Here is a 23,700-nt window from a genome sequence, read left to right on the forward strand (position 1 = left end):
TATCAAGAGAAAGATAAGGAAAAGGTTAGAGCCAGTATTTTATCACTTCAATTTTTAAGACCGTATGATCAGCTAAGGACTTAAATCTGTTATCGCCACAGAGGAACATTGTTCTGCCTGAGTTATGCTGAGTACATTCATAAACCAAAGCAGCCACAGTTATGAAAAAATGTTCTTCAAAAACCTCATCCTTAATCTCATTTGAGTATGAAACTAAGGGATGGACTTTTAAAGCGGGCCCTCTTGAAACCTGCCCAAAAGATTAATGTGTAAATGCACAGAATGCTCTGGAAGCTCTTGAATGGAGACATTTTATTTCCAAATAACCACAGGAGTAACTGTTTGTAGCAAAAAAATGATTAATGGCATTGTGGCCGAAGTAAGGTTAAGTCCCTAAACTTGACAGCATAGTATTTGCATATTACCTCGATGTTAGAGTTTCTCACACTACCTTTGTTTATTTTTACTGGATGAAGCACAAGAAAAGCATGATGCTCACTTAAATCTCCACAAATCCAAACATCTGAAGCTACATTGCTCCATTTTCCTGGCTCTGTTCCTCTCTAAAGGAATGCTGCTTGAATGCTCACTCTCGTTTTTCCCATGAACTACAGGGTGTAGGCCAAAATACCCTTTGCAACTGGTAACTCCTAGGCACACTAGGTTCCAGTTAATACAACAACTGGACATTTCATAATGCTTGAAGCGTCTGTGGCATGAATAAAATCAGCAAGAAATATAAGGAGCATTTTTTGTTTTCCACAGGGTCAATTTTATTAAATTTGGTGGAAATATCATACAATGACAAAAGAAGTTAAGTTACATAGAAAACTGATTCTAACACCTGTGACAGCAGTATCAGAGTGGCATGCAGGACATGCTTGGATGTGCAAAGGCTGAGCACCTCTCTGAGCACTGGCTCAGGGAGGTTCTTCCTTGTATCATCATGGGCTGCTACACAATGAGCAGCATTGCATCCCCAACAGTTGTTTAAGCCACTGACTGGCATGTGTTTCTGTGGGAAAAAGAGCTGGATCTTTTAGTATCCAGTCACCTGGGAACCTGCCTTGCTTTGCTGGAGCTAAAGGCTCAAGCCAGTTCATTAGAAGCAAAGTTGGAGGACACATCACAGCAACTGCTGGGTCAGTGGTTACCTCTCCTCCTGCTAACATCACAGACTGATGGACGATTTAGCTTTCCATTTCTGGGAAAACAACTTTCTGTCTGATCATGCACTGATATCCTGCAGCACTAAACAACTCAGCAGCAAGGAAACCATCCCTTGGAGCCAGGCTTAGGGAGCAGTCTGAGGGTCATTCAACCAGCACAAGTGACGGGTGTTTGGCAAACAAGACCCACTGGGCTGGTGGCAGCAGCCACCCTGCAGGTGGCAGGCGCCAGGGCAGCACTGACAGGCACCCAGATGGGTGCCACAGCTGTCCCTTTGGGCACAAGGCAGCTCCCCTTAGCCAAATAAGGAGGGAGAGGCGTCTCAGCTCCACATGCCCATTGCATAATTGTCAAATATGCCTGTAATACAATTGAGTCAGAAGGAGTTATTGCTGCAGCACAGTTGCTTTGGGAAGCCTTCCTCTTGTAGGCTGAACTGCAACTATCAAATCTCTGTTAGTTTGGTTGAAAAAAGATCATGGCAGTGAGGTCTTTTCACTAAAAAGGATTGTTTCCCACTCTGCTGACATTAAAAAGAAATACAAACTAGCCAAACTCATTCTTTACCAAGACGCTCTGAAAATGGAACATTTTTTGGACAAAATAACTGTAATTCAAACTGCAGCAGCCAGTGCTGTGCCTGCTTTGGTACCCAGCCAGTGAATTTTCAAGTAAACACCCTCCAGGACTGTTCTCCATTTGGATTTATTAGTCATTACCAAGAAAAGATAATTAGCACTTCTGAAGCATTGTGATAATCAGTAGCTCGAACTGTTTCCAATAGAAACGGACGGGGTCCTTGTGTGGCGCAGGATCTGCAGCTCCGCTGTACTCCCTGTACGGAATGAGCACACGGGTGGGCAGACCTCAGCTGGGGGAATGCTCGTAACCAACTGCTCCAGTGGCGCTAATGACACTTTACACGGGATAAGGCAGGGAGGGGAGCTGTTCCCTGGCCTGTTGGGCTTCTCCTTCTGTTATCCTGGAGGCAGAAGTCACTTTTGTTACAATTTGCAATCCTCCTTGTTGGTCAAAGGCAACGGCACATACCACTCCTTTACTGCACAACAGGAAAATAGAAGGTAATTATTTTTTCTTTTTGCATGCACTCTGCCAAAAAATGGAAAAGAACCTTATGGTGGAACAAGAGGACCATGATACTTTAGGCAATGATGTGGGCTTTTTATCTTCCTCTTTCAAAACGAATGAATGAGAAAACTCTGTTAAGACTAAAGTCAGTGCTAGAACTTGCAGAATTGGTTCCCCAAAGTTATTGTTTCCCAGACTTCCATTACTTATGATCTGTAATAATCATATGAGAGATGGGATGTAAATCTTCTGTTCTTAAATCTCAAACGATGAGCATTAAGCATGCCATGCTCCCTGCCACGCATATTACTGAGCTCAGGGAAGTAAGTCCATCAGATTTATCAACACTGCTATCTAAACAAATACTACAATACATAGGCTTGTCTGAAGCAGTTGTCTTTGTTTTTCTGTTACTGGAAGTGTGAACAAAATCCATGCTGAGTGAGAGAGGAAGCATGTAAGTTTGGGAAGACTTCTGTTTTGGTGAGCACGATTAACAAATACAGCTGGAGGATTTACCCCCAAAGTACTTGTAAGTCTGCAACAACCACTCTCTTTCCTGCATTGTACAGAGCATTTCAAGCCAATACAATACCCTTCCAGCCAAGAGGCACTTTGCATCTCTGGGAAGCATACAGGAAATCTCAGGACTGAGTCCAGTATGTAGGCAAAGTGTCTGCAATTGTTGCGGGGGCTGTGGTGTGGTGAGCTGGTAGAGGGTACCACAGCCCTCTGATTCCTGTTGATGATGGCCTTTACCCACGTACATCTTCCCTGCCACACATGGAGCAGAGGCTCTTAGGACTGAGATTCCAATGCCAGCAATGCTCATTAATGCACCCAAGATGGGACCACCCTGGCAACATCTCACTTGTTGATGCACTCAAAGTATTCATGACTCTTCCAGGAAGATGAGTGCTGTGGCAAGTCTGATTATCAACAGGATGAAGTTTGCCTGATCACAACAAACGTGATGGGCTGGTGGCTGTTTGCAAGCTACACGTGCAGAAACAAATGGATCTGTGAGTGTTTGCTTTTCAGCTGCTGCTGGGAAACAGGCACCCTCCTGCCAGGTCACAGACCAGCCACGTTACAGACCTCTTAAAGCAGCTCCTTGGTGGCAGAGGTGGATGCGCAGCTTGTACTCAAATAGCTGCCCAGTACACAGAAGTTGCTATGGCAGTGCTTTGCAAATATACATCGCACAACGGAGCGGCAACGCACGACCACACGGACTCTTGTTCTGTGTCTCACACAGAAGCTTCGCTCCCACCCTCGGAACTGTGGAGCAGAACAAACACCAGAATATAATATCTATCTATATATATCTCTGCTTAAGTCTATTGTCAGATTGCATCTGACTGTGAAACTGGGCTTAAAACACCTGGGTAACAATTTACATATTATGTCAACAACAGCATCTCTCCCCCTCCCCTTCCCTCTTTACCCCCTGCAGTGCAGAGTGAGCTGACTTCATAGCATCCTTTGCAGCAAAACGTGTCTCGGCTGCATCTTTTTGTCTTCATGAAACTCCTTTAATTCTGCTACTTTAACACCTACTCCTGCCTCTGCTGCTGGTGCTATTGCAAACAAGGAATGTGGCCGGGGAACACTGTCTCCTTGGAAACCTGCCTCTGGCCTAAAATAGTCCTTTTGGGTGCTTGTGCGGCACTGGAAAGCCAGAGGACTCATGACCTGAGCACCTTTCATGGCTGGGCTGCTTTCACATGGAGTGAAATCAGCCTAGTTCAGATCTGGAATCCCTCAGTGAACAGATAAATAAGCTGGGCAATTGCATCTGCATCATTTCAGGGGAAAAAATAAAATATTGGCCTGAGTGCACCAGGCTGCTGTGAGGAACTTGAGAGCAGTGTGCTTCCCTCGGTGCAGAGGGAAGGCTGGGGGTGGGAGTTCTCCGATGGTGTGGGCTGGGAGCAGCACAAGGGCCCAACTCTCCATTAGCCTGCAGATTTCCAAATAACTGTAAACAACGCTGACTTCAAGTCTGCTGCCAGAGCCTCAGGCTCCGTAAGAAACAACCCTATCTTATTTATTGCCTGAGGATATTATTATTTCCAGAGTGAACTAGTTGTGGATCACAATACTGGGCAGAATTATAGTACAAAATGTGCTTTAGTGCAAACTTACTTATGAAATAGTCGCAAATCTTTGGACAAAAATGGGCACAAAGCCCCAAACTTTTTTTTTTTTTTTTTTTTGTAGAAAAGTGCAGCAAATTGCTGCATCATCTTTACCTTGGGACTCGTCTGGACAGGGCTGGCTCTTGTATGACAGCACTGTCTAGCTCCACCTCGCTGCCAAGGCCCTGGAGAGGTCACACAAAGCTAAGGAGCAGCTCAGCAGGGGCTGTGCCAGCTGCATCCCCTCCCTGGCTGTGCCAGCCACAGGGAGGCTGTGTGGATCAGAAACTCCTCACTACTACATCTGATAGGAGACACACAAAATGACGCCACTGAAGGCTCAACTCTGTACCTCTAATGTGAAATTTCTCTGGACAATCCAAAGATTTAGTTTTAAGGAAGAAGCGATTCATATACACCCATACTGCTTTCAGCACACTTTCCCTTAAAAGACCGCTGCCTTCTTTTGCATCATCAAAAACTGGATATGAAAATGCTTTGTGCCAGGAATGGTAATGCAGTAGAGCACAGAGTTCAGCCACTATATACTGGTCAACACTATATTCCTCACTAAACTGATGCCTAGGTGATTAGTAAGAATGAAGCTCAGAGCTTATAATTAGTTACTTCATGTAAGGCCTTTCAATAAATATGTAAGTGGAGATATTTATGTGTTTTTAATACTAGTTCAAGTGTGAACTGATCTGGTCTTTGGTATTTCTGCTTTTGTGAATTATGCTGCAATAGCAGCTTTATTTTTAAAAAAGTATTTTTAATTTAAAACAAAAATTTAATTTTAAATTGGTCTAGGCAAGTGCTACACTAAATATAGTGAGCATATACAGTATATAAAAGCAAGGCAGGAAAAAGGATTATCAAAATAGATGAAATAATTTTGTAAACAGCATATATTGCATGTCTATTTGGTGCAACTGTCATTCTTGTCCTGTCAGATCCGTGGGGAGACAGCCACATACTTAAACAAAACTTGGTCATGTTAGTTGGTGAATTTATTCCTATTTAGAGCAGGTCTGGGCTTTAATTCAGGGCTTGGGGGTTTTATTTTTAATGAACACTGAAAGGTGCAAGTGCTTTGAACAGCTGTACCCTAGCACAATCTTTCTACAGTCACCTTGAACCAGCACTTTGAAATAAGCCTTGCTATTAATTTGAACAGGAGGTTAGCCAGGCACCTGTGAAGAAAAAGGCATTCTCTGTTTCTGCCTGTTGCAAATTCTTCTACAGTTTGGCTTGTCTAAACTAAGCCTGTAGACCTGAGCCCCGTCCTGGAATTACTTAGCCCAGTTCCAGGTTACAATGGCACTTTTCTGTTGGGCTTCTTCTTTGTTTATCTGCTTGGTTTTGGTGTCTGTCCACGCAATGAAAGTGCTTAGCTGCAGGGAGAAGCTTCAGAGCTCCCTGGGTATGACGGTGAATGGAATGACAGGACTGCTGGATTCAAGGTCCAGGGCAGTAAGGAAACATTCGATGGCTGCTTCGTTCTTCCCCTGAGCTTGCAAGACCTCTCCAAGGCTGTTCCAGGCAATGTGACTGGTGGTCTGGATCCGGATGGCATCTCTGAGGACTTTCTGGGCCAGTTCCCTCCGCCCAAGTCTGCTCAGCACCAGGCCCTGTCAACAAACAAGTGACGAGCAGTTAACAACAGCGCAGAAGAGAGGAAGAAATGGAGTGCTCCAAGCTCCCACCAAGCTGTCCTATGAGTGCAGGCACAGGAGTCCTATGGAGGGGGCATCTCCACCTATTTCTGAAGAATAAAAGTGATCAGTTGTTAAGTTCTGTGGTTTTTGATAGTGATGCACACTTTAAAAAGTAATTGTGAAAAAAATTTTTTTAAAGCAGATTCAGCTTCAGCTCTGCAAGTGCTCCTGCTGTGTGTTACTGGGAGAGCGTTCACTGGTGCTATACAGAAGAAAGGTTACAGACCCTTTAAGCATCCCTCTCTCCTTGCCCAGAAAATATACATAGGTTTGACTACAGCCAGCATCTGCATTCATTCCTGCACATCTGCAACACCCAGTTGAGGCTGAGATAAAGTCTCTCATCTCCTACATCCCGACCACACTGAGATCTTTCTTCTCAACTAAAAGGGGGCAGAGGGATGTGGTCTCCTTCCAGCCTTCTATGGGCAGGCTGTATGGAACAGCATGGGATGTAACAGCTCTGTCCTCCTGCACTTCAATGTAGATCCTAAAGCAGAGTGGGGGAGGAGAAGGATGGAGGAACCTTGTTTAAAAAGCTGTCCTTAGGGTAAGAAAAGACACAAGTGGGTGTAACCATCTGGAAGGAACGGGAGGGGGAGGATGAAAGAAGTGTTAGGAAGAACATGTTTTCCTATAGGGCTCTCATGGATGTGTCTGAACCCACAAAGCACCTAATGAGCCAGGCTCCCTGTTAATTACACAGTAGTCAACCACGCTGAGCCCAGATGGTCACATGGGCTTTGCAGGCCACAACATATCCGTGGCATTTCTCTGCTTCCTCCTGAAGGTGCACACAACCAGGATGAACCTTCCACCAGTTTCATCCAGGTGTGGCCTCTGGAAGAAGCAGCCAGTGCTGCCATGTCACCTGCCAAGCTGTGCATGGCCTCTGCCCACATTCACCCCTGGAAATGCTGGCAAGTGAGATGACTGCCTGACTTCATGCTTTTCCTGGGACAACGCGGTAGGTGGATGCATATATATAAGGAAAAGCATTACCTTAATTTTTAATCTAAATGCCTTTAGTGCATATGAAAAGATGTAAGAAACCTGAAATCTCTCACAACTAGAGCCCAAGTAAATTTCTGATGAAAGAATGGTGATGCTTTCAGAAACAGTGAAGATCTTTCCTCTGGTTTGTTTTGTTTGCTTTTACAAAAGTACCATTAAACACAGGGTGCATGAGCATCCTTAAGGCCAGTGATAGTACTAATACCTACAGAAACACATTAATTTGCCAGAGAGAAAAATTAAGAAACAGCCATTTAATCAAATATTGGTGGTGCTGTGAAAAACTTCACTGCCTCCTTCTTGCCCATAACCTTGACCTGAATAATCAACTCAGTATCAAATCCGATCATTTAGAGATGCAGTGGGGGTGTTTTTTCTTTAGGTTCCTCTCTATGTAGGAAAATGACAAGGCAACAGGGTCTTACAATCCCCTTGAGAGCAGACATAGGTGGCACAGAGGTTCCCCGGTGGGAGAGGCTGGTTCCCCTGGAGGTAGCTGCCTGGAGATGACTGCAGGCACGTAATGGCAGACTGGAAGGAATTTGTGCAATTATAATTTGAGTCACCCGCTTGACAGGGATAATGAGGCATAGAAAGGGCAAGTAGTGTGGCCACAGCAAATCTGCTGCTGAGCCAAGAATAGACAGGAGCTATCTTAGCTCAATTTTGTCCTCGACCACAAACCCACTCTTCCTAAAATCTCTTCCTGTTGTGCTGATCGAGCAGAGCCGATTGTGCTCTCTGGTGGCAGGGGAGCCAGCGCTGTCCTCACCCTGACACTAAGCAGCATCGAGCCTCTCAGTGCTCTCAGAGGGCTGCTGGCCCTGGAGGCACAGGGGCCAGCGAGCCCGTGCAGCTGCTGCCTGTCATCCCTCTCCAACGAGGAGGGGAATTCCCTGCCTGGCTGACATCTCGCGCCTCTCAACAATGCTGCAGTGAAATCCACCTCATCGTAAACTGCTCGTGCAGCACAGCTCCCTTGCATGCCCCAGCATCCTTGCTGGTCAAGAACCACAGCCTGGTGTGGCTTCCCTGCCGTGGCTTCCCAGTGTTTGCTGTGCCTGTGCTGGAGGCCCAGGAGGAGCACCATGTTCTGCATACCCTGCTGCTGTGCCCACCGGGGGCGGATGCCCACCAGGAAGCGCAGCTCACGTGAAAATTTCCTCTTTGGTATTCGGTGCTTTCAAGCTTGCCAGTTTGGCTGAGAAAACATCTGTGAACCCTCAGAGAGAGCTATTCCAGGCTCCCCAAAGCCAGGGGAAGGCCTCCTGTTGATGCTACAATATACTGCACAAGTGAAAAACTGCTATATTTTTGGAGGAAACATTTGCTAAAGCAGTTTGAGATTTTCACCTCCTCCTTGCTCACATGCACAGCTGTTGGTGCCAAATGCTGCCCAGGTCTGTGGCCCTTCCCAGGCATGCCACCATCCTGCTTCCCTCTTCTGATGAGGAACGGGCCCATCCCCTCTTCCTGCACGCACGCCTCGACTTCCACGCAGTGTGGGCACATGACACTGGGCTCCAGGCCTCAGCCCAAGTGAAGGTTGGGGTTTGGCCAACACAGGTCTGCCAACACTCCCCAGCCCCAGCACAGACCTAGTCCTTTGCCCAGAGTGAGCTGTGACAGATGGTGTCAGCCTTTTAGCAAGGCTTAACTGAAGCGGCACAAATATGCTGCTGATGTTTAAAGGACAGGTTGAACATCATTAATTCTGTGTGCAGGAGAGTTTCTGGTTTTGCATTTCCTCTCTCCCCTCCTCCCCACACTGCTCCTTGCAAACCACAAGCATTTTCAGAGCTGGAGGCTGAACAAACCTCAAGCCTCAGGAAGACGCTGAGCACTGAGCACTTGAGTTTTTGTTTCTCTGAGGTATTTGCACTTGAGAGCTTCTCCTTGCTACTGAATTTCTCATTTCCCCATGGAGTCTGGCTTGCTATAAACAATGCCTGCATGTTGTTGCTATGTAGGTCCAGCTGGAATCTGCCTACAGTGCAAAAGAAAAAAAAAATATATCTAAATTCAGAAAGCCACCCACTGACAGGCAATTTGCATTTTTATCTGGAAGACTTTTTTTAAAAAAGATTTTTCTAATGAAAGTTCAGCTCCTGAGTTTCTATGGAAACTCATCTGCTTGGTGTGCATGCATAATTTCATAAAGTTAGGTCTCAGGAAGAGGAGCAATTAGTATAAATACAAGCAGGAATGTGATTAAAGGGTTTCATCCTCTTATTCCTGAAGATGGAGGGTGGGACTGGGTTTTGTTGTCTTTCCTCAGTTTCTATTTGTCTTTTTGCCAAAACAATGCAGAAACTGGTGTACAAGGTAGCCTGACTCCTCTGCCACCTCCTGGCTAGCACTGGCACTTCTGGTTTTGCCCAGTGATTTTCCTCCCAAAGATGACAAGTACCTCTAAGTACGGCCCTCTCTGTCAGTGGTGTTGGTACTGAGTCAGACTCTAAGGAGCAATGAGGACAGGCTTATTTTTAAAACTCAAGCATATTATAAATAGTAAAAAAAATCCCAAACCAACTCAAAAGGTGAGTGGGAATCATTTTTCCTTCAAACTCTTGTGGGCAGCCCAGCCCCTTGTCAGCCACACACAGGCATTTCATGTCCTGCTTGCACCAACACAGCTGCACAGTGCTGGGGTGTAAATTCACTCACTCACTCACTCACTCACTCACTCACTCACTCGAGAAGGTCTGAGGGTAACCTCCCCAAATGAATTTGATTTCTTCTTAAGGTCTGAAGATGTACCTTGGCTCTTGTAAACAGAGGCAGAGTGGTGAGGGCAGAGCTCACGCCAGACTGTAAATGACAGCGCTGAGAGCTCTGGCAGAAGCTCAGCTGAGGTGAAGGGCTCGGCACAGCGAGACCAGGACAGTCTAGCAGGGTACGAAGGCTGAGAGGGGACAGCGAATCTGGTCTGCTGATTTAGTGTGCCTTATGCTGACAGCTGGACTCCTGAATTGATGGTTTTTAATTTCAGGGAACAGAGGGTGCCTATGGGAAGCTTTTTCAAAAGTATTTTTGACCTCGTCTGCATGCAAAACAAACAAAACCTAAACCACTTCTATGGTGACACTGGACTGGACTCCCTTGCCTTCAGTGATGTGATACTTAGTAATTGATACTTGCGTGAGGCTATTTTTGTTTTAGAATAGGAGAGCCATATTTCAATTTAAGTTAGATGAGAAAAAAAAGTGACTTATTTTCAATTTTCACTAATAAAGAAAGTGAACATAAGCCACTCTTTAAGTCCCACTTTTAGAAGGTCATGAAATTTCTACCTGTGCCTTTATTTCCTTAGAGTCTGACAAAACCTCTTCAAATGTTAGCTCATAAAATTCCCAGAAAATAGTGCAGGAAAGACATTATGGAAGACTACAAAATAAGCCTCATGTACAAGCTGGAGTTTATTTTTAGTAATGAAAATCAAAACTTCCTTTGCAAATGTTTAGTTCAAACACCTGATGAGCTGCAGGGAGTTGTCTCCTTCCAAATAGGTGGCACAGATTAGCTCATTCTTTCCTTTGGGGCTTGTATTGGAAATACGTGTCCAGAAAAACATTTAATTTCATTCCTGGAAGGTTGCTTTTTGTTGTATTTGCAAGGTCATCTCATTTTTGGAGAATTTGTATAGGTGGACTAGACTCTATCCTTTACAAATGGATTTTAATAATCACATTAAATGCAAATTCTCACTGTCTTTGCATAAGACTCTAATTCCAAAGTGAGGTTGTCTTTTATGCTTGTCTCTATTTAGCAGAACATTTCTGCCTATTATTGTCTGAATACCCCAAGAAGTTTCCAGAATTAATCAGACTTTGCTGCTGGGCTTCCTTAAGTGCATTATTTAATTAATTTCAAGGTAAATGCAGTATCCTTACTGTTTACTCCAAACTGTAATGTGGACATGTCACTTGTGGTTAGTAGGAGGGTAATCAGCAGCTGGCAAAAGCAGGGCATGCTGCAGAAAAGTGATTGTTCAGAAGTGTGCTTATTCAGCAGAACCCTACAAAAAGCCTTTCAAGATGCATTTGGCATTTGGTGATAACAGTCTCATGTAACAGAAAAATCCGCACTGCTACAGGGCAACACATGCTTCTGTAATTATTTAGCAATCAGAGTAAGCTGTAAGCAAAATCTGTTGCATTAACCATGAAATATCAGTGTCCTTTTAGAAAATGGTGAAGATTAACCCTGGAAATCCTAGGTCTCCTAGAATAAAGACAGACATATAAGTAGACAATTGCCCTGTGATTCTTTCCCCCTATATTCACGACCTTTACATCTCTGAAGAGCCAGGATTTTTTTTAGCTGTGAGCAATGAAGTGAGTTTTTGTTGCGCTGTCACTTAGTCACTCGGTGCTTAGCAGCGTGGGGGTACCTTATCACCCATTTTGCTGATTCAGTCCACGTTATGGTGAACCTGAGCTATACATTTGAGCTTTGCTTACTGAAAAGACACTAGGAGTACAGGGAGCAATCAGAGTCCTCTCACTGAACTGAGTTAGAGACCACATCTTAATTTGTTGCCCTAACAAAGAATGACTGGGATTCATTTCTGGGAGAAAGCTTGTCTTTCAGTGTTTCTGCTGCCTCCTTTGTTGAGAGCAGCTTTTCCTCCTCTTCCTTCCCCCCCACCATCTCCTCTGCCCAAGCTGCTGCATACCCTGTCAGTCAGTGACGCTGAAGTGCTGCATTTGATAAAGCAGAGGAGGGGAAGGAGAAGGGAGGAGAGGGAAGGCAGGCAGGGCCACTGCAAACACAGAATGTGGAAAGGAGAAACTAAGGAACAGCACAGGTGTGGGGGAACTGGCAAGCACTGGGAAAAGCAAAAAACCTGAGATTGCATCATGATTTGTAGCACTTGTACACTGCCTGTGGGTTTTAACTCAGTAGGCTCAGCCTGGAGACTTCAGCTCCAGCACTGCAGGCACCAAAAGGCAGCCTAGCCTTTGCTGTTGAAACTTCACTGCAGCCTCTTTGTGTGCTACAGAGGAGTGTGAGGGAAAGGAAGAAATGAGACTGCAAGGAGGTATCAGGAGAGATGACTAAAGCCCACCAGAGACCTGGGCACATGGATATGCTTTACCAATCACAGTGAGCTTGCAGGGAGAGAAGAAAAACTAGAATAAAGAAAAGACCAAAAGTGGTGAAGTCCTGAAGAGAGGGACACTCCCTCCCTTAGCTTGCCAACGTGTTTTCCAAGGCAGTGAGTAATTGCAAAGGCAGCATCTTGCCCAGGCCCCCTGTGAGGCCAGGGCACCCCCTGCCCTGCAGAAGGGAAGCATTGTGCCATGCTGCACACTGCCCTCTGCCCAGGCTTGCTGTCTCTATTGACTTCATCAAATGTTAGCAGGGATGTTTCTACCGTGTTTGAAGCTTAAATGTGATAAAACATTTATTGACATAAAAAGCAAACCCTAAGGCAGCATTTCAAACCAGGAGGCTCTGATCTCTTCACAGGGAGGCTCATACAAGCCTAGGGAGAATGAAGAGTTTTTCTGCCTTGTTGGATTGTCGTCACTTAAGCTTCACACACAGCAGAATCATCTGCTGCATGCTGAATATTCTCTTGACAGTTCTTCCTTTGCTGAGACCTACATGGAGATTAAGCAGGAAGCAAGGAAACCTAACAGGATGCCTCAACCACATATCTGAGAGTAACTAAATCCAGTATTTGTTTCATAGTCTCTTTTTCTAGGGAAGGAAAGATTTCTCCAGCCCTGATTTTAGCAGTTGTCACAGTAATGTTGCAATAGAGAACACAGGAGATTCAACTACGACTCAGGCTCATGGTGTCTGTAAAAATATGCAACAAAAGCAGTTCCCAAATAATCATAAATAACAATTTAGAACATGTAATTTATAACATAGGGTTCCAATTCTGCACTGTACCAGCTTCCCTGGCAGAAAGCCGTGTTGAAATTAGTGAGACTCAGCCAAATATATCCAAGTATTTCAAAACTTGTGCAGAATTGAAACTGATAACCATCAGCAAAGAGAGAAAAGGCACGTAACACACATGCAGGATGTTGAAGAGTGGCAGGTAACCTGCTGGCTAAAGCACTCAACTAGAAAGCAGTAGCTGTGCTCCACTGGCTGCTAATATATTTCACATTGAATAATTTGTCATTACTCAGGAACAATTCCGACAGCAGGGACAGAGTCAAGGGACAAGCTTTGGGAAGTAGAAGTCCTGGGTTTAAGTGTCCTCAGGCTAAAGAGGCTTGAGAATTTGCTTCTCTTGTGCACGGGGAGTACATGCTAACTTCTAGCAAATGTTTTTAAGAGGGTAGGGCAGCTGTTAAGCACCCCCATTGCCCCAGGGGGGTAAAAACGCTGCCTTTATTTTGATAGTAAGCATGTGCCTGTGTTTTGTTGTACTTAACAAGATGTTGCTGCAGATAGATGGGGAATGTCTAGGCTTAAGAACTGGACACTCAATTAATCTGAGTGTCCACAGTGTGCTGAGGCTGAGGAATAGGGAACTTCTGCTTTCTTAGGTATCCCTCCAGTGCCAGTGCTGGATCTTTCCCCAGTTTTTAATGCACTGCTTTGCAACAAAGGAGGGCCTGATGCACACATTTCCAATGCATGTTATCTTCCCCTCTGCATACAGAGTACATCTTGTCTGAATGTATGAGTCATGAACAGGTTCTCACAGGCAACAGCTTCAGCTCTGTGGAGGGTCTCGGAGCCTCAGTCCCACAGAACTTATGGCCAGAGCAAGTGTTGCATCTGCTATGGCACTGAGGAGGGGCACTGTGCAGTAAAGACATGCTTACAGAAGCACACAGCATGCCGATGTAGATTACAGCAGATGTCTCCTGAAAGGAGAGCCGAGGTATTTAAAATATCTTAATTTGCTTAGTTTTCCACTACTGGCAGTCTCTGGGAAAGCATGTGATTAATGATATCCTGCACACAACCACAGCCGGAGCCTCCGTGTGCAGTATCACAGCTGAGTGCTAAGCTTAGCTGAGCTGCTGGGAAACACAGTGAGCTGGGCAGGAACACACTGCTGTGGTCCAGCCAGTGCCTCCAGATTATGCTCCAGTGCCTCTGATCCCGCAAGGAGTATGTTTCCTTATCATCTCTCAACACAGAATCTCTCTTAAATCATAACCCTCCATGTACAAAGAGATTTTGCTGAATTACAGTTTGCATTTTCTATTACATGCTCAAAAGAGAATGAATGAAGAAACTCCTTGAGAAGGTAAAGACTTGATAAACACTGCACATAGCATTAGTGTAAATGGAAGCTCCAGCAACACCGGAGAGCTGTGATGTTTTCATGTTTCCCATTTGTTTGGCAAAAAGGGATTTCTGCTTCCTTCTCTTGACTGTGGCCAGCTTGGTGTGTATGAGGACAGCTTGCTGAAAACCTGGAAGTCTTGCTAATTCCCACGCCCCTGTTTGTGCAGCTGTTTCTTATGTACCAGGAGGCAGCACACTCTGCTATTGTGCTGCACACGATTTTATTTACTGTATTGCTACAGTCTATGACTCGGTCCTGTCCTGCAATAACAAGCAGCCCAAATAGCACAGAATTTAAACTAATTATAACTGGTTTCCTTGTTTATGAAAAATAGCTTTTGAAGGTTCAAGTATAAAGGGGATAGTCATTCCACCCCTTCTCCCTTCTGATAGTTCCCTGAGCACTCTGCAGCTGCAGACCAACCTGACTACTACAATTTCTAGGCTTTCCTTTGATCTTGGAGCAGATCACAACAGGAGGACAATACTGCTTACTGAAACTGCAGTGGTATCTTGAGACCTGTGTACAGGAAACCATAACTAAAGGTAGTAATTACCTGGAAGATCAGGTTGGAGCTCAGTTGAGAAGCATCTGCTGCAGGTTTAGATCAGGCCAAGGATATTCTCCAAGTTTTATTCTCCAGAGATGACTGAACCACCCCAGAATCTCAATGGGATTAAGAAATGCATTGGGTTCTTCTCTCACAAGGCGTTACATACACTTTGGAGAAGAGATCAGAGAAGAGCTGGGGAGTTCTGTCCTGCAGGATTTAACTGTGGTTTCTAAAGTTATATAAACTGAGCCTGAATAATGTGATAATGAACACCTCAGGGACATGGAGAATAACTTACCATAACAGAGAAAAGCAAGTGATTGGCACAGATAAACAGGAGCTACAGATTCCCTGGAAACGGGGATAATCCACCTCTGAGAAGCAGAGCAGCAGCCCTCCCGCTAATGGACTGAAATCTCTGCGCTCTGCACTGGATCAGATTTGCTCCTTCCAGCGACCCCAAACGCCCCAGCAGGCCCTGCCTTTCGCTGGTGCGGGAACTGCCCAGGAGAGGAAATGGCCACTCAGAGTGTCTAAGTGATGGCTTCGGTGTCAGGGAATCACTTATCACCTCGTTTGTGATGGCTTCACTGTCTCCTCTGGATGGAGGAAAGAAGCCTGGTAACTGCAGAGGAAGAGAACGGGCAACAAACCAGCAAAACAACTCTGTCAGCTCCTAAGTGGAGCTCGGGAGCTCTGATCCTGCTGCACTGCCAGGGATTTGCTCCGATGCCTGGGCTACAGAAGCTGCCAGCTAACTAATGGATTTGCTGGGAGGATGGCAGTGGGGGAGGGCGGTTTCTGCAGCAAACAGAAACGAAGAGAACAAAGTGTTTGCAATTCCTTGTACAGTGAGTGAGCTGACACACAAACTTATTAACATGAACATGCAAAATGCTCATTTCTCCTCTGGGAGCCAGTGACTAGAGGCAAAGCCAAGTTCTCTCCCTCAAGCTCAGCTGCTTCAACACAAAAATTTGAGTTAATAGGCTGCTCTAAGGATTGCTTTTCCCCAAGGAGAGCTCAGAGCAGTTATTTTGGGATATCTGAAGCACAGGAACATTCCTGGGATTCTGCAATAAGCTTCAGAGTTGGGAAAACAGAATTTGCTAACCAGCCATGGTTTGGAAGGAGACTACCAATCATCTCCAAAAGCCAAATGTTGCTCTACTGTTGTCCCTCTTGGTGGAGATGCAAAAGGTACGTGCTGGACAGGCATCATATCCATCAGGTGAGCTTCTCTTTGGGTCAGATTAGAATTCGTTTTGGTGGCTCTCTCCAGCCCAGCCCATAACCCGCCTGTGTGATTTTGCAGGGTACTGCTGTTGCACTGACAGGCAGAAGGCAGCTGTCCTGATTTCCCTCTGCATGACTGGGGATGCTTCCTGCCACCACAGCCTTACACACAACGAGCTGCAATAACCTGCTGGGGAATTCCAGTGGAGAGCACCATCCCACAGGAGACTGTGCTGATGGTCCACCAGCAAGTGCTGCGCTGCTGATGTGCCATTTTTGGAAGGAGGTGTAACTAGCTATGTCACCCTGCAGAGCAGGCTGAAAATAGGATTGCACTCACTGTGCCATGTGGCTCAGTGGTATGTCAGGACATGTATATTTAGGAAATTCCTCCTTTGGGCAGAAAGGGTGAAGAGCTTGGCCTGGTTTGCAGGCTGCTGGCTTTGCCCAGATCTTTCATTCTAGAGTGTGGGAGCCTGTCACTCACCAGTCAGTCTGTGGAGGCTCCTAGAGCCTGGATACAGTGCAACAGGTTAGCTCCTGATCAGGGTGGCTGTGAAAGGGTAAAAGATGACTGACTGGTCTGGGGCTGTGCTTTTCTTTGTTTCAATGCATGCATGCTTGCTGTGTCTTTGCTGGTGCTTTCAGAGAGGGAACTGACCTCCAACAGAGCAGGGACAAAGAAAAAACTAAGGAAGATCAATGTCTTGGGAAGACTGTGGTTCCTGAGGAGGAACAATAAAAATGTACCTTTCAGAATGAATGTGTGAGGGGAATAAGGAGCTCAGAGAAGATATCATGCAGAGAAGAAACAGAGAGAGAGAGAGAGAGAGAGAGAGAAGCAGATAGTAAGTAGGGAATTTGTCTCTGGTGAAGTACTTTCTGGGTGCAGCATAACGAAAAAATACAGTACACCTCCAGGCCAGCCAGTTACTGATGCACAGAAAAGGACAAGGCAAGGCAGGGCTGGACTCAGAATCAGTGTCTGACAGACACTTGCTGGCTTCCTCTTTTACCCAGAACTATCAGGCAGCATGTGTTCAGCTCCAGCATCTGGGTTGTGATTTTTTGGCAGCTGCATAAAATCTCTGCTATTAAATCCCACCTGCCAGTCTCATGTCTGCTCCCAGAGACCTCTGCCTGTTAGCAAATGTTTCGAAATCACACTGCCAGGCACAGCACATCATTCTACAATCACACCTCAGGCAAAAATCCTCATGCAAGGTCTCCTTTTAACTTCAGTGGGCTGAGAAGGGAAAGGCTAGAGGACAGGCCTCTAGATAACAGGCAGAAATATTCATTTAAGTCATGGCTTGCACTGAATTCCTTTCAGCACTGATGTGAAACAGCTATTTTCCCCCTGAATTCTCTGAATAATACTATTTTGTCTGTGACATTCTAAGAAGTTTTCTTTTGAGACATGTTCCATGCTACAGCTGCGCAGAGAGAATTTGTGAACTTTGTTCACTGGAATCTGTTCATGTGAAGTTGTTCTTCCCCTCTTTAAAATTCTTCCCTTTCCTTCTCTTGCTTCTTAGTCCCAGATGAGCAATACTACCAGTATGAATTGTGCATACTCTATGTTGCTCCACTGTTCAAACAGTTCCTTAGTAAACAAAATGCAGAAATACAGCTTGCTTATCTATCTTGGGTAAGAGATCTACCCACAGATATAACTGCAATTTTTAATTCTGCACAGGGAGAAAGGGCCTAAACTTCCACATAAATCTGCTGCTGTTATATTTCACAATCTGATTTTCCCTGGCATAAGCCTAGGCAATGAGGCTGTGCTTCTGGTGCAAAGGACATCTCCTGGAGATGAAATAAGCTACTTGATTATGGTATCTCTAAAATTGCAAACAAAAGAGACAATCAGTGCTTTTTGATGTGGACATCTGTCAGCAGAGAAACAACTGCTAATTGTCATGTAATAAGCACACCAGACACTTCCATAGCAGTCATCTTTTTGGAAGTCAAGCATGAAAAAAATGTTACTCATCCAAGCACCAAGCATATTTTGTCTGAATCTGGCTGCATTTCTACAACTGTTTAAAACTCCAAAGCGATACAATGCTTTTTTATAGACAGATACTTGAGACCAAAATACTTAGCCAAAATATAGCAATCAGCAATGGTTTTTGTTGGCATGTGGTTATCTAGCTTTATATTTTAATATTTGCATTTTAGTTTTAGAAGCAATGTAGGTGTAGTGAGAAGAGGTGCTGGTATCTCACATAAATACAAGCACGTGGGATTTGTAGAGAATTGGTTCAGCAGCAGAACTATGCAGTTGCACTTCATTCAGAGGAGTCCTTGCTCCCACAGAAGCACTGTAGGAGCTGTCAGTTTGGCAGCTACATGGCTCTACATGAGCTCTGAGCAACGTTAAAGCAGTACAATGCTGTCTCAAAGCCATGTGCAGGGAGGAATAGCTAATTCTCTTTGTATGAAAGGATTGACTCTAGACAGCCTGCCAACTATAGAATCCATACACGTCATTTCCTAAAGCATCTGCACGCCTCCCTTGCAGGCATGGGCTCACCAGCCCACCACTTAATTGAAGAGAATAGAAAAAATAGTTGAAACCTCTCCAAGAGCAACAGGTAAGGGGATGCCTTCTAATTACTGAACCAGGTTTGAACCTACCAAGAACTTCTTTGGAGTACTTTAGATGGCACCTAAGCTGTCTGCACTACAGACCAGCTATTTTGGTGGTTACACAGTTTGGCAGTAGTGTAATGATGGATACTCTATTTGGAACAAATTTTCTTGAGAGCTGCCAGAGAACTGCTTCATCATCAGTTAAGTGGGTAATACCAATCTCTCCTGATTTTCAGTAAACCAGTAAAAAAACTCGACTGCCTAAACATAAGCCCGTTAACTGCTGCAATCACACAGAACCATACACATAAGATACATTTTAGCACTGCCCAGAGTCCTAAGCAAGAAAAAAAAAGAAAACAAACACCATGAAATCTTTTTTACCAGTACAGAGTGAACAGAATGGTTACAGAGCAATAAAACCTCTAGCACAGTATCCATTCTCTAGTCTAGCAAAGCCGTTTCATTTTAATGAGCGTGGTTTGCCTTTGTCCCAGGAGAAATGGCCATGGGTATATTAAATGAACCAGCCTGCATCTTTGAGGTACCCAGGGAGGCAGCAACGTGGAAAAGACCCATGGTGTCTGGGGAGCATGGGAGACAGAAAATGAGGAAAGGGGCATCTTCAGTTGCTGTTGTGTCAAAGGCTCAACAAAACACAGACTCCAGCAGCAGCAGCCCCTGATGGGGATGATGCACTTGTAAAACATTTACATTTTCAGCAGGATGTTTCTAATTAAATTCAATTGGTTTGCACACCTGCTGGGAGCGACTGCTCTGCACCTCATCTCCTGCTTCTACTTGAGCACAGAGGATGCAACTGGCAAGGCTACCACACACCACCGTGTTCCTTTTGTGCAGACAGTAATTGAGAAAATGGATGGCAACAGCCTGTTTTGTGTTTGCTACCCTTCTAGGAAGTGATTTCTTTTTTATTTTTTCTTTTTCCTTCCAGAGCATCAGAGATTTTATAGCCCTTTTGCAAGAGTGGGTGACTGACAGGGCTTTGTGTAGTCTCCTGACTGTAGGATATGAGGATTGATACTGGTATTAAACCCCTCAGGTCCAAGGAAGGTACCCGTACAGATCCTGACTACAATAAGATTGCAAGGCAAAGGATGGTATTGAAGCATACCATGATCGGTAGTACAAGACAGAACAGCCAGCTGTCACTAAACTCTTCTTAATCTGTTTTATGGGCACAGCCTGATTCAAACATTTTAAGAAAGGGTTTTATTGATACTGTGTTACATTGTCTGAGGCATTTATGGTTTTGCACAGAAACGTCTGAGACAACCAAACCTTCAGAGAAAGCTGTTAAAACCGTGTGGACAGTCAGCAAGACTTCTGGCTTATCACTGCTGTCCTAGGCTCCCTTTCTGCATGTTTAGGGAGACAGCAGTTGTTAGTGAGATGTAAGTCATACCTCAAAAGAATACTTGAATGTAATGGCCTTGTTGCATTGCAGCATTGCCCTGCTGTGAAATGAGAAAAATGCATTTACTGTGCTGAGGCAGCAGGTCAGCATCCCAAATGTTCTCCCCTCCAACAAGCTCACTGGGTCAGAATAATTCTGTTTTGGATTGTACAGGACGGTCTCCTGGGTAACACGCTTCACAGAAATGCTTGGGGGGAACACGCCCTTGAATGCAAGGCAGTCAATGAGATTTATAATTACTGTGTTTTATAACCTCGTTCATTCAGGCAGGGAAGGATACTGCTAAAGTGAGCTCAAACAAGAGAAATCATCAATCTGCAGCTACGTAAACAACCGTTGTTAATGTGATTTGAATCCCAGATGGCAGAATGCGCTCTTTTGTCCAATGTGCTGTCCAGAGTCACACAAAAAATGAAAAAAATTAGTCTTGAACTCAGTGGCTGTAGGATGTGGAACTCTGACTTCAGCTACCCTCTCCCAGAGAAGGGGGATGTAAAATCCAGTCTGTATCACTGAAATCTTCTGACTGCATTAAGCAAGGCTCAAGGCCAGGTCCCAGCTGTCCCTGCAGTGATAATGACCACTCTCCCCCTGGGTGCTGGGCACAGGCAGAATCCAGCTGCATTTTCACACATGCACATATGTAAATTGTCTGAACATGGTGGTGTTAATGCTTGGGATGCAGACTGAACCTATAGATGTCTCATCAACAGCGAGCCCCATGCAGAATGCATTTTATTTTTGGAAAAGCCTGGAGGTAAAAAACCATAAAATCTCCTGGTACAGTTTATCTGATTCTTTGTTTTTGAGTGTCCTTGATGCATAACAGCATGCTATCATCTCTAAAGATTAAAAACAATCCCTTCCTATTGCTCTGCTGGGCATTTTCAAAGAAATTCATGCACAGATGAAAACAAATAAAAACAATACCCAGTGGCTCTGAAGAGATCCTGGGCCATCAGTTTCTAGTAGTCTGGAGACAATTTTAAACATACACAGACCTACTAAAACCTTAACTATAGCTCCAGTGAGGACATGCAGGCAAAACTTCAGTAGCTTTAACAGGGTGAGGCTGGTTGAAGATTTTCGACATCATCTCCATTTTGTCATTTTTAGGGTACAGCTTAACATGCAACACTGGATTTTCATTATTTCTTAAACTGGATCTTCAAGTTAAATAACACCACCTTTGTTCAGGCTTGGTTTAAACAAAAATTCAGAGTAACCAGGCTGGTTTTCATGATGTTAAAGTCTGGGGTTTTTGATGGACTATGGCAAGGGTGGATAAAGTCTTTCTCTTGACATCAGTGCAGGACTGGGGCCCAAAATGACTGCATTAAATGCAGTGTAAACTGAGAGGCCCTCAGGCACCGATGAAGGAACAGTTCAGCTCGCTTCAGTTAACATGTCTTTTGCTTGAACCCACTTGGCTTCATTGTTCTGAGGATCTGGCCCAGTACAAGACCGAAATCCCACCCCCAGCCCCTGTTCTGCTTCCAGCTTTTGCTGCCGGCTATCTCTGATGGACAGTTGCAGGAATTTCTTAAGGAGAAATCTATGTGACACTGCTGCACTTAGGAAAGTCTAAAACCAGGCTTTTTTCTTTAGTCCTGCTTCTGCACTGGCCTTTCTCAGAGTGGAAAGCACTTTGCCAAAGTATACTTGAGGGTTTGGGTTTTAATGGGTGGGCAAAATAATTCACAAGATCACCTGTGAAGCAAAATAACTCCAGATGGAACTAGCATAAGATGCTTGGGCCAAACAGACGAAGTTGAGTACGTGAATATTGATTTAGGGGTGTTTGTGGTATGGAGGATAACAGAGATAATGTTGAACATAAAACCATGCTCTCTTGATGATAAGCAGCCCCACAATGCAGTGTATCACAATACACAAAAAGGAGGACGCAGCAGGTCATGTTCAGATTATACCTACTGCAGAATTTCATTGCATTTTTAGAAAATCTCTCATTTATTTCTAAATTAGCCTTATACCTGCTAGGCACTGCCTACCTTCTTTACCGCAGTTGAAATTCCTTTGCTTTTAAGTCTGTATGCTAACTGGATGCTGAAACCCCCCTCATGTTTTTGGAAAATCCCTCCATGGCCCTCCCTCACCCTCTTTAAGGCATTAGGCAGGTTGCTTAGCTGTATTTGTTAACCTTGGCCATCCTCTATGCTTTGCTGTGAGGCCAGTGCTGCTGACCACACTGCTATTAGTTGGTAAAAGCAATACCAACAGCATTTAAGATGCATAGCACTGCAGAGAGGCAGGTACTTTCAAGGTTTCTTTACCTCTTCTACTTTGCATGGGGATTACTGGAAGCACAGTGGCTTTGGTTTGGGAGAGTTAGTTTTATCTTGTCCCTGGTTTACCTCTTGAAGTATACTGGGGAAGCATACTGGAGGAGTTGTGGAAGCATCAGATTCTTGTGTTGCACACAGTGAGGGACAGCAATGTTCAAGCAAGGTTATTTAGGCTTGTCAAAGCTCCATGCAGCAGTCCTAGTCACCTGGGGAAGAGGGTGGCATGCATACCCACAGCTGTTTCTCTAACTCCTGTCCTTGAGAAAAACCATCTCAAGCCCAGGTAAGTGTTAAAGGCACGCTATCGACTTTTATTCCTTGCCTCTAGCACTGGGATATTCTGCCACAGGTATCAAAAAGCCATCATAATTCCTTTTAATTTGAAAGGTTTCACCTTTCACCATCTATGGTATCTGAGCAAAGGAAGTCTCTCTTAAAGGGAGCTCTCTTCTAGCAGGAGATGGGGAGAAGCAGTCCTGGCTCTTCTCAAACTGTGACAGGCTCTATGACCACTGAGATGGAAAAAGTTTGCGAATCGTCTAGTTCAAAGTATGCAAAAATAGCAAGGCTGCAATTCCAACAAGGCTGCTCTTCTGTCCCTGTTTGATGACAGCTTGTGAGAATGAAAATGAGTAGCGCAAGACTATCAAGACTTAATAGATTCAGAATTTTAGTTGTATGAATTTGATTTGAAAGGATTTGTGCTACATGTATATATCATGACTAGTCATTGCTGCCTGCACTGACACTACATTATGTGAGCATTCTTATTCCAGAGACTAGCTGCATTGATAAAATCACTTAGTACAGCTGACCAAGCTAAAAATAAATATATAAAAAATAGGCTGTCTTTTGGCTCAAGGGTCTCACATATACACCATTTTTACTCTGTGATGCTGCTATTTTCGATGCTTCTATTTTATATTTTCTGGCTTGGGAAAACTAATTTCAAACAATGGGTTAGTTACAAACCACTTCCTTTGATTGTTTTTCCTTCCCTATTCAAAGTAACAGATAAGTTAAAACGATATATGCTTCAAGTTAGTCTGATTTGCTGTGTCAGCCAGCAAATAATATATAAGATAGAAATTCTCAGAGAACACAAAACCTATGAGCTAAGAAAGTTTTCTAATCACTGGTGACTACGGTGAGGTAAAAAAAATA

General features: G+C 44.5%; 1 protein-coding gene across 3 annotated transcripts in view; it reads right to left on the reverse strand.

The window, feature by feature from the left end:
• Nucleotides 1-748: 748 nt before the first annotated feature.
• Nucleotides 749-23,700, reverse strand: part of TTC7A (tetratricopeptide repeat domain 7A) — a 171,610-nt gene continuing 148,658 nt past the window's right edge. For all 3 annotated transcript variants that reach the window (XM_053972466.1, XM_053972465.1, XM_053972467.1), the window contains one exon: nucleotides 749-6,031. In XM_053972466.1, coding sequence (XP_053828441.1) covers nucleotides 5,810-6,031 — 222 coding nt within the window. In that variant the 3' untranslated portion in view covers nucleotides 749-5,809. The remainder of the gene's footprint in view (nucleotides 6,032-23,700) is intronic.

Source organism: Vidua macroura, chromosome 3 (assembly GCF_024509145.1).
Source record: "Vidua macroura isolate BioBank_ID:100142 chromosome 3, ASM2450914v1, whole genome shotgun sequence".
In the NCBI taxonomy this organism is placed as follows: domain Eukaryota; kingdom Metazoa; phylum Chordata; class Aves; order Passeriformes; family Viduidae; genus Vidua; species Vidua macroura.